Here is an 11,771-nt window from a genome sequence, read left to right on the forward strand (position 1 = left end):
CGCTGCAGTGGAGCTGGAGAAGATGACCTCTAAAGGTCCCTTCCAACTCCAACATTTCTACAGTTTCTCTACTAAGCAAAAACAAGAACAAACAAAAGTATGTGCTTTGGTTTATATTTTCAAAAATCATTTAATTCACAGTTACTTTAAGAAAGCTCTTTTATTTTTGTTTTTTAGTTCATTACGCAATGAACTGCAGCCCAATTGAATTACTACTTGGTATAACTATCTACAGGAACCCAGCCTTGTCTTCATATAACATGCTGAAGAATGACATTTCTTCAAATTCAGGAGAATATCAGACAAAAAGCCACTCATTATAAACTTCTAACACAATGCATGAGAAATGTTAGAAGTGTCCCAAAGTTCTGAAGCTTCCCAGCATCCTCCCATTTTTTCTGCTACCTGCCTAAAATGCTTAAAATCTGGAAAGCCAAGTTTATCTTATTAGGATGAGGTTTTTCTGTGAGTTACTAATTCAAAAAGCTATTTTGAAAAATAAATAAAATAAAATAAATCTGAGAGGTGGAGATTTTTATTTTTTTTTTTCACTTGTTTGTTTACCTTGATGCTCCAAATGCTGTGCAGGTGAAGTATAACTGTCTAGTTTCAAATGGAATTAAGAAAGGACACTTGCTTGTTAGCTGCTCACACCAGTCTGGCAAAGCTCCACTTGCTAGTGCCAAGGGTTCCTGTAGTTTAATGAAAGAAACAAGAACAGAAAGTATTTCTTTTATTAAGCTCAGGTTGTTCCAGCAAGTTTGTTACTAATGAACAGACACCTGATATACGCAGGCTGAGTTTTCATCTATTCTTAAGCAAGTTCCTTGCTTCTTAGCAAACTCTTTTTTTTTTTTTTTTTTTTTCCTCCTTAAATGCCACTACCAAGATGTACGATGTTCCCTGAGTTTCTAGGGTTTGAGTGGAAACAGGATGCTTTGGCACATACAATAAGATCTGCACTAAATCCTTGGGATACCTACTGGTCAAAGTATTGTGGGGAAATCACAGTACGTAATTATCAAGATAACTATTTCTGAATTTTGCTCAAAAGTGGTCAAATACTTAATTCTGGAAGACACCACAAAACATTCAGTGGTAGTAGAGATGATCCATACTGAAAACTACTATAGTCTCTTCTAAAATACAAATGTAACAAAGACTGCCAGAATTATTTTATTACTACAAAGATATTTGGGTGCCTAAACATCCTTCATAAGAGCATGAAAAACAAACTTGCTTCAATAATTAGGGTGACTTAACTGTAACTAAACAACCTCAAAAAGCAAACAAGGAAAAGAACTAAGTGAATTTAGAATCTTCACTTTCTTTAATAAAGATTAAAAAAAGATGTAGTTCCACTGAAGCATAATTTCATATCCCCAAATATTACCTGGGATGGTGAGGGTGGAAGATATGACATCAAATAACCCCCCCCTGCAAATCCTCTCCTGCCCTACAAATGGAGACTGGAGATTCCAGGATTGCAGCAATACTGTCAAGACAACCTACGCTCAGTTACCACATATCATAATACTCCTGTTCCCAACTGTGACTTTCAATTTAAAATAACTTCAAGTTTTTGCTAATGGATGAGGAACTACTCTAGCAAAAACAAAAAACTTGCAATTCTGATTTTCAGGGAGAAGCTTGATGTCTATAGAGTTAATTTGGGAAACCTGTCAGAGCAACTACTTGGAAGCATGTCATTAGGTCTCTTCATTATTTTGTAATGAAATCCACCAGCTCATTAGAACAAATACTGAAATTTGACTTAGTCATACTAAACTGACTAAATGTCAACCAAGATAGTTCAGAGAGTATCTAATATAAACAAAACATTTACAGTAAGCTGATAAGCACTTTCTTCCACCTTCCAGAGGATTTCACAGATGGTTAGACATAAACTAAACCATCATTTTATATATATTACGGCCTGTGTTGGGGATCATAACTGCTATCACTTCGAAACAGTTGTCTCATTGGGATGGAAAAATTTATGCTTTCTAACCATAACAATCATAATGTTCATTGCTATGTTTCTGTTCAGACTAGCCTGCTACTGCAGAATTTACTCATCCAAAATAAAATAACTTGTATGAAACAATTCAAAAGGCAAGACAGCAAAAAACCTAATACATTCAAACTGTTTAAGCAAGAAACAGTTTTACCTCAATCTGCTGCAGAATTTTTGTAGTAATTTTTTTGCTTGTGAATTCATCTGGTGGAAAGTTAAACTGAGGATGCTCATCTCCTTCTGAAATGAAGAGAAAAAATTCATTTATTTTGCATTCACTAAAACATTTGAAAAACTTTGCTTTATAACTCACATACCTTCCTGAGAAGTTCGCGCTGTGTAAGGGTCACTAGCAACTATATACAAAATGCGAAGTAACTGCAAAACATCTTCCACTCCACAGGAGTTCTGCCCACTGCCAGCTTTGGCTTGAGGTTGCTCTTTTGCCAAACTAAGGATATCAGAATTCTGAAGAGTAGAAATGGCCCCCTGGCTTAATCCAGATTTTGATCCATGTTCACAAAAATCCTAAGGAGAAAAAATAATAATTAAAAAAAAAACGTTATGAATGAAAGCTGCACGTTACCATCCTTATGCTTGTGTGCTCCCAAGTTAATGAGCACTGAAAAATCACAATGGTTACTGTGTTTAACGTGAGCATTTAGTTCAATTGTTGATAATTCAAATCATGATTCAAACACACTTTAACACATCTATATTTAACAGAAGACCAAAAAAAAAAAAAGCAAAACAGACTTGCTATTGGTCTGTGAACATTCAAAACAAAGCACACAGCCACACATAAATAAAAAGATTGGATGCAGACATATACCTTGTATGCAGCTATGAGCTGGGAACAATTTCTGTTTTTCCTAATACTTTTATTAGTGCCGGTTAATTTCCAGTGGCGCAGGAAAGCTGAATCTGCATTCTTCTGCAGGTAGGTTATCAAGTCATTCTTTGGTAATTCATCAGTGCCAAGGTACTGCTCCACATGCTCTACTGACCAGCAACCCTACAACAGGAACCACCAAGTGTTGGTTTTTCCTGATTGTAAAGTCTTCAAAATTTCATCATGCATTATATATTTGAAAAGAACATGCATGAACAATATGCTCACAAATCCTTTAGCTAATTGAAAACTGTTAGTTTTTTTAATGTAGCATTTCATAAACTGCAATAAGACTTACTTTGCTGCTTTTTAAACAGCCACGACAACATAACAAAGGCAGGGAAGTCTTACCATTTTTCCACTTTCTTTTTCTTTATCAGAATCCTTCATTTCTCTGTACATGATTCTAGATATTAAAACAATGAATTAGTACTCCATACTCATAAGCATGTCCTCAAAATGTGAAGTTACACACTGAGTTGTTAGACACAATGACACTTAAGTAGCATAATCCAAAAAAAAAAAAACAAAAAACAAAAACAAAACAAAAAAAAAACTAAGCAAGTTGATTTTCACTTCCTAGAACATTTAGCAAAGCTCTTAAACTAGTGCAAGCATTTAATTTTCGTGGTGTGAATAAATTAAACGCTCTGCAAGATAACTACATCTTTTTAAGTCAAGTTTGAGTGCACAAACCACTTTATTGTTCAAATTTCCCAATATGGCTTTAGGATCTTCATTGCATGAGCTCAGTGATACTTGAAATTCTACGATAGTTTACATGTATGTATTAACTTAAGAGACTTGCACATTTACAAATATTTCTGTTTCTAGTATTTTTTTTTTAAAACACAAAACACTACTTTTGACACAAGACAACACAGACAATAGTTGTAACACAAACACTGAAAAAATATTCAAAGTTAAAAAACTGCAACAACCATACTGCTGTTGTCTTCATATGTATTAATCTTCCAATTAGATAGAAATTATATTGGTATGGTAAATGAGACCCGCACAATTACAGTTTTAGAATTCCTATTACCATAAATCAAGTAAAGACAAGTTAGGATAGAGAGAGTAGCTGAATTTGGAATGGACTCCATTTGTATTGTCATACATGCTCTTAAGCCCTTTAAGCCTTCTAAGTATAAGAAATGCCCTTTGCTTGAACTTGCTCTGGGTCCTCATCTCTCACAAGTTCTCAGGAGCTTAGAAGTCTCTCACTAGCACTGAGGGGAAATATTTCTTTCTTCAGACTGATGGCAGCATTCTTCCTACCAAAGCCCAGGATGCTGATGACTTTTCTTTGCTGTAAGGGGGCAAAGCTGGCTCACGTTCAACTTTATCTCTACCAGAACACTCATGCCCTTTTCTCCAACCTACTTTCCAGCGAGATGGCTCCCAGTCAGCAGCAGTGCTGCATCCTAACCTATTGCCCTTCACACTCCTCACTAGGTTCTGCTCTGGGCTGGCACTGATTTTCCTTTCCCTCTATTTGCATGCTCAGACAATGTCTCCATATTCCTCCTGGGTCACTTGATATTCCTTCCATCATTTGAATGCTTCCTTTTAATGTTTTGAGTTCTTTCAGGCGTTTCTTCATCCATGCAGATTTCCTACTGCCTCTGCTTGACTTCCCACACATTGGGACAGATCATTTTTGAATGCGGAATAAGCAATCCCTCAATAAAGTAATCAACCAGCTTTCTCAGAGCCCTCTTCTCTCTCTAATACTGTCACAGTTGAACATTAGAGATCATTATCTTTTTTTTTTTTTCTTTTTTTTTTTTAAATTATTTTTGAAGTAGTCATAGTACTACCTTCAAAACTGATATAAACATTTGAACAAAAATGTAAGGAAAAAATCTAACTCTAGCATTGCTTCTTACAGAGGAGGGAGAGATCTTAACATTGTTTTTCTTCTGTCTCCTAATCAGTCACACAGTGTTTTCTGCAGAATAACAAACTTGTGAGCTTACGTGTATGTTGGCTCCCAAATACGTCTAAGTTTGTCAGATTTCACATTGCCATTACAGGAAAGCTGTAACAATTTCTGTACGTAATAAAATATTGTGGATCGAAAATTTGTTAGTGGCAGTTCTACTTCTCGAGTTGTTCCAAGACCTGAAACTTTCAATGTAAGTGCTAAGCGTGGTGAAGGCATACACTCAACCTCTTCCAAGAGTTCTGAATGAGGTGTACCTGCAAAAGAAAAATCATTTGACATGATGTCAACATAAAATACATAAAACATGATGAGCTGCCTTAAATGTTAATAAAGTGGTTTAATAAGGAACTATAAAGAATTCCTACATGCAGGCCAGCAAGTTTAGCAAGTACTGAATTAAAACTATGAGCTATTACTAAGTGCCATAATTATACCACTTCTCTACGTGAGTAAAGCTACCATCTGTTTTTGAAATCCATATTGATTCTTACACATCAGTAATATTCTCTTTAATATAGTTATAGCACATGAATTATTTATTTACATGGTAACTTCCTTTTGTATTGATTCTTTTCAGTTCACCAAAATCAACAATGGTTCATTTCCACATAAGCCTAAAAACATGCACTCCTTTCTGTAATGAACACTGAGACTACGCCTACAGAGCTGAAGAAGAATGAACTAAGGAACAAGAACCTGTGCTATGCTGCTTGTCATACAGACTGCTCAGTGACTCTATTAATTTTCCTATCACTTAGGCTTTGGAATGCCTCAGCAAGACCTCTCCAATCAAAGCTACTCCAGGCAGCTCAATACAGACATCATTCCCTGTAGGTTGACTGAGATAGCAAGAGACCTAACAATAATGTGAGTTAGATTCAAGACTGACTATTTCACATGGTGCTTAATTTACTTATTTCTCAATGCTTGCACATGCAGAAGAAAATGAAGCTCTCACTCAAACAGTGAAAAGCCACACAGACACAAAAGCATGTTGTACTGGCTAATAGTGATAGGATCCCTGGAGCCCAAAGGGCCCTTATAAAGCCTGATCACATATCACAAATACACCTTGTCAACATACCCGGTGGAGGGATTTCTAAATCAGTTGTTTGCTGAACATTTGTTCGACCAGGTCTTGGATCAAAAGCAGGAACCAGAGCAGAAAATTGTCGTTTCAATACATAATCATCATCCCATGTTCTTCTACGACCTCCTTTGGTCTCATACTCCTCTTCTTCCTAAAATAAAGGAAGTAAGAAGGAATTGTAATAATAAAAATTCTGTAACAGAGAAACTTCTATAAAAGCATAAAAGTTAGTCACTGAATGCAGCAGTAACACAACGATGAGAAAAGATTAAAAAAAAAGAAGTAACACAGTTAAGTGCCAGCTATTTAATTGGTCAAGCAGGAATCAAAATAATTAAGCAGAACTACCAGCATATAGAAACCTGCACTGGTAGGCTAAACTTAGAATAGGTATCTTCACAATTTCTGGAAAAAAAATGAAAATTTTTGTCAAGCACCAAAATGACATCGGAAAATTTACCATCACGCAGGTCAGCAAATTTAGTGTAAATATTCTGTGTATTGCACAAACTTTGGAGTATCAAAGACTCAAATCAAAATAATGTCAAAATAAATGCATTAACTTTTCTGAATAAAGTAGGGTTTTTTGTAAATATATAAATACGTTGCTCTATAATATGCATGCATTTTATCCATTGATGAAATCAAATTCCAAAATACTGTAACTATTATGACAGGAAGAAATCTGATTTTCAACAAGCCTTAGCAAATATTAACTACTTATTACTTTTCTAAAACAAGCCTTTAATCTGTCCAGCTATTCACTGAGAAGAATGGATATGAAAGGGAACCCAGGAAAGGAATATTTTCATTTGCAGATCTGGTTCTTGGAATCTTAAAGTCTAACTTACCATTCCATTTCTACTTCTTCCTATGAAAAACAATACCAACTTACTTTAAACAACTCTGCAAAGTGATCAACAATTAATAAATTGTGCTTATCGTTTGCACTGTAGCTCCATTTAAATAGTGCTGGCTTTCCCACTCTTAAATTAGCATTATGTGCAGAAGGTAAATTAAATATTTAGTGATGTACTTGAATTTCCATCAAAAGCATAATCACAGTATGTTAAAATGCTTACTTTTGGTTAAAATGCTTACAATTTCAGCATATTAAGAAGTGGAAGCTTCTGTAGTTTAATAAATATTAACGTTTGTGCAGCAAGTATTAAACTAACATTAGTGAAGGCATATATTTTTCCTCTTTCAATACTCATTCAGATCAACTTCAATGGTGATAGAAGACCAAGCATGCATAACTAAATAAAGCACCAAGATTCATTATAATATAGGCAAGATCTGTGGGACTAATTTCCTGCTTTTCTTATTCTTCCCAGATATTCCACCAACCAGACTTAATTTTTACAATTTGCTTCACACAGGTCTACAGGTAAACACATACTCAAACTGCATCACTAAAAGAAAAAAAAAAACACAGGAGCCCATCCACAAAGTTACACCATTTCAATCAGTCAGTGAAATGGTGATCCATCACTTCTGCTGTCAATTTAGTAGTCCTGAAACTGAATGCATATATTTAAATTAGAATCGGAATGATGGGAGTTGAAAGGGACGTTAAAGAATATCTAGCTAAGACTCCATATTGCCAAAAATATCTGGATTTTTAATGCATCTGTTAGTACAGATAATTAAGGTAGATAACTATACCGTACCATAACTTCCTCATATTCTTGATCTTCTTGGTTATCGTCTTCATTTTCATCATCTTCTTCATCTGGTTCAGGTAGATCCTCATCATCATCCAACTCTGCCAACAGAGTACTAGCTCGACAGCTATCCAGAAAATCTATAACATATATATTTATATATTTATTTGCAAAATAATAATAATAAAAAAAGATCTTTTTAAGACAACCTATGAAAATGTAAAATCTTTAAAGTTGAGAACACTGAAAAAACAATTCTCACAAACAAAAAGAGAGAATTGAACCAGTGCTGATAAAGTATATCTAACACATGAAGCTTACAACATAGTGTAATTAAGAATAAGCAGAAAGTGCTCGGTTTTTCATTTGCTTTTATCAAACATGTTTTAATTCCATTCATTTTAAATTATGAAAGACTGTAAAAATTAATAAACCAGTTTATTTTGTCTGACTCTATATTTAGTTTTAAAAGCACGTTAATGACAATTTCCACAATAATATGTGGTTACATCTCGAATTATACTGTAAGGGACATTTTAAGAGCAACATTTTTGAAGATTTAGTTGTTACTCAATTTCTGTAACTAAAAGCTGAAGGTAGGTACAAAGATCAATTTCACCCACCTCGTACTAGCACTTTAAAAAAATCAGGATTTCCCCCAAATAAACAAAAACAGAAAAGAAATTCACAGTGATCCAAGGCAAACTAAGACAGGGAAATATTGCATTTTTCTTTATACAAATAACAGTCCAAATACCCTTTGAATTGTTGTTAATTCCCCAACAGACACTCTAGTGTAACTTCTGAAAATAATTGCTCAGCTGTTTCTATTTTAAGACTTGTAACCTGATCAAAATATCAACACTTAAAACAATAAATGGAGATGGTATATGTAGATATCTTAACCAACTCCAAGTGGCTCAATTCCAATGCCCTGCTAATCTGGTGCTAATCTGAACAGCCAGAACAGACTTAATGATAAACAAGAAAAAACACAATTTCTAATTACTCATTCAACCAACTTTTTACACAATTTGTGTATCTCTTCTTTCAGTAATCTCCCTCAATCCAATGAGCTTCACATTAGAAATACTTTCCTGCATCTAGTTCTTCTTGACTTCATCAACTTAATTCCTGATTTTATCATTCAGCCTAGTTACTACAATCCCCTTTCACATCATTCATATCCTACAAATAACTTCCATCCTAATGCCTGAATTTAGCATACAAATTCCATACAACTTCGAATTTTGTTCCTCAAATCACAATTGTATTCTTTGCATCAATTTCATTTCTGTGTTCTTTCCAATTTCTTGCAATTACTACGGACTGGAGACATTTGGAACCTCAGATACAATTTTTAGTGTACAGCATGTCTAATGGTTGGATATTTTTCAGTGAATACTAGAATGTATCTCATAATGAGCACATAGCATGTTAATGAGAAATGAGAAAGAACACTGTGATTTTAAGTAGAGGCTTACATGCATACTACATTAAAAACCAGAACAGTTTGATTAAGGTAAAGATTAAGTGCCCAAAATAAACTATACCATAAATAATCATCACGTGATACAGAAATTACCGAATTCATGACCTGAAATCATAAATAATATAATGCTAACAAAGCACTCAAGTACTGCTTTACAAAACTAACACATGAACTCAGCTTCCAAATTCTTATCAGTAAATAGACTACCAAACACACACAAAAAAATCATAACAATGGGAAAAATGGAAAAACCATTAATGGGAAGTCTATTTACATCATTTAAAAATGAAACTTACCATATAAAGAATATTCTGCCTCCTGCCCTGTATCGCTCTCACTAGATGTTGATGTTAGGCTAGTAGTTAGAGTATTACTAAGCGACTGACCAACAGATAAAACTGTAGTTGCTGTAGCTACATTGCTGCTGCTAGTAACACTGGATGTAGACATGGTCACTGTTGATGTGGTACCAGTTGTAGTCAGATTAGGAAAACTTTGGGCACCCATAAGAGGAGACGCTATAAAGATATGGTAAGATAAAATAAATGATTTGATGACTTGAAGAGTACAATTCACATGCATGAGTCCTGTGTTGAACAATATATTCTGGACTGAAAAATTATCTGATGTGGTATTTCACAGTTAAGAATAACAGATTTAGTGGGAAGAGATTCCCAGTGCAGAAGTGCGTGCTACAATGCAGATATTCATATCTGAGCATATTCTCTTATGTACAGTTAAAACAAATAAAATTATTCAATAAATCCCCACTGTAAATCTGAAATTACATGAACATAAGAAAAGTATTCCTGAAATCTGTTACTCCAATATTGGTTAAAGCCTTACATCTTACTTAAACCACTAACATCAATGAAATTATACAAAGAAAAGAATTTAACCACATACATACAAACAAATTAAGAACAGAACATACGACAAATTTGAAACCTTTTTTTGCATTTTCCTTAACATTCTTAAAGCAACTCTGGCTTGTTATCTTTCACATAATTCTTAGTGCATATATTCATGACAAACTAGCAGTACTGTGAAAAACAGAATTTAGTAATTCATGTTGGATGATTTATATTAAACAAGCAATAACTAACAAGTTACCTTACTGCACATCCAAATATAACATAGTAAATGCATTTTAGGTTAATGATTGAAAGAAAATTCCATTCACCATAAACTCAATAGAAAGAATTTCAGATACTGTACAGATCTGAAACAGTAGAAGATATGCATAATTATGTATTTACACACCAATCTTAAGAACATCTTCTTGCATTCTTATTTGCAAACACAGATGGTGAATCACATGTTTGCATATGAAAATCTGAGGGGTCACCTGAATTTAAACTTAACGTGTACTTTTTTTCTACGTATTTTTTTCTAAAATTTATCAAATATGAGTTCTACAGTTTCAAAAGTAAACATTTTTGTTATTGCAACTTATCTAAACTGAAGTGTTGCTAATAACTAAAACTAAACTAAAAGTATAATTTCAGACTATTGATGTTTGCAAAGATTACTACTGTTGAAAGACAGTACAGTGCAAACCAGAGCTCTTCCCTCAAGAGCATTTGATAGCTTTTTGATAAAAACAAACATATATTTTTGTTGTTTTGTCAAATACTGTTGTAAGAACATAAATACGTAAATGAAATTTAAAAATGCAAACTAAAAATCAGCAAAGGCAGGTACTGCATTTGATTTTTTTTGTTCTGTATGCGGGCAGAAAGGAGCGTAATTTAGATTTAGTAAGTTATCAAACCATATACTCATCTGTGTAAACAAGAAAGCTTGGAATGTTTTTTTCCATTGACATTAAGAACTTGACAGTCAATTGTTTAGTATACACATCTTTCATCTACTTTAATTAATAACAGTAAACTCTCTGCTCTTATAAGCAAGAGAAACATAAAAAGCCACTGCCAGCATTTCATTTGCTCGGATCTCAAGAACAAGAAGTTGGCTACCATTTAACTCCTGACAAATGCCAATGATTCCAAATGCAATTACTACAGCAAATCCGAAGAGATTTAAATCATACATCATGATTTGTAACACATTTGAATTTTCTCATTTGTTTTTTAACCTTAGCTTTCTACAAAGCACCAATATAACTTTGGTGGGATTGCTCAAATTCAGAATCTAATCTTCGTGGGACATGAATTCTGATTTACAGTTTCTATTTGTAGATATTTCCTACGTGAAGGGTAGTTTAAAAGATTTGATTTATTTTTAATGTTAAGAATACAGGGAAAAAAAAAAAAAAAAAAACCACCAAAACTACTTATTTCCAAATTTAACATGGTCATCATACCAAACATGCTTGAAATCTGACCAATATGCTATTAATCACATAACTTCAGAATTAGAGGCACTGAGTATCTGCCTAAAATAACTCACAATCTGACTTTTGTTTTGCTATTTTATTTACATGTTTAATGCAGCTAACAAGCCTTTTTCTCTCCCAGTATCATAATAATACAAATGTGTAAACACATTTTAAAATCCTCCCTCAAGTTAAAACAAAACAAAACAAAACAAAAAAACAAAAACACCCACTATCAACTATTTAAAAACCACTAAAAGCAAATAACACAGAAATTTCAGGAAAGCATAAAATCTTGACAAGAAAATACAGAGTGCTTCCTTC

The 11,771-nt window shown here is 33.7% G+C and overlaps 1 protein-coding gene across 5 annotated transcripts in view; it reads right to left on the bottom strand.

Moving 5' to 3' along the window:
* Positions 1 to 11,771, bottom strand: part of HECTD1 (HECT domain E3 ubiquitin protein ligase 1) — a 55,797-nt gene that overhangs the window by 6,541 nt on the left and 37,485 nt on the right. For all 5 annotated transcript variants that reach the window (XM_042813394.1, XM_042813393.1, XM_042813391.1 and 2 more), the window contains exons 26-34: positions 9,406 to 9,627; positions 7,624 to 7,757; positions 5,945 to 6,101; positions 4,892 to 5,114; positions 3,261 to 3,315; positions 2,850 to 3,032; positions 2,335 to 2,545; positions 2,172 to 2,257; positions 565 to 692 (exon numbers count right to left, since the gene is read on the bottom strand). In XM_042813394.1, coding sequence (XP_042669328.1) covers positions 565 to 692; positions 2,172 to 2,257; positions 2,335 to 2,545; positions 2,850 to 3,032; positions 3,261 to 3,315; positions 4,892 to 5,114; positions 5,945 to 6,101; positions 7,624 to 7,757; positions 9,406 to 9,627 — 1,399 coding nt within the window. The remainder of the gene's footprint in view (positions 1 to 564; positions 693 to 2,171; positions 2,258 to 2,334; positions 2,546 to 2,849; positions 3,033 to 3,260; positions 3,316 to 4,891; positions 5,115 to 5,944; positions 6,102 to 7,623; positions 7,758 to 9,405; positions 9,628 to 11,771) is intronic.

This window comes from Centrocercus urophasianus, unplaced genomic scaffold (genome assembly GCF_019232065.1).
Source record: "Centrocercus urophasianus isolate 14NV4802_14NV808 unplaced genomic scaffold, USGS_Curo_1.0 seq_14, whole genome shotgun sequence".
Classification (NCBI taxonomy): Eukaryota; Metazoa; Chordata; class Aves; order Galliformes; family Phasianidae; genus Centrocercus; species Centrocercus urophasianus.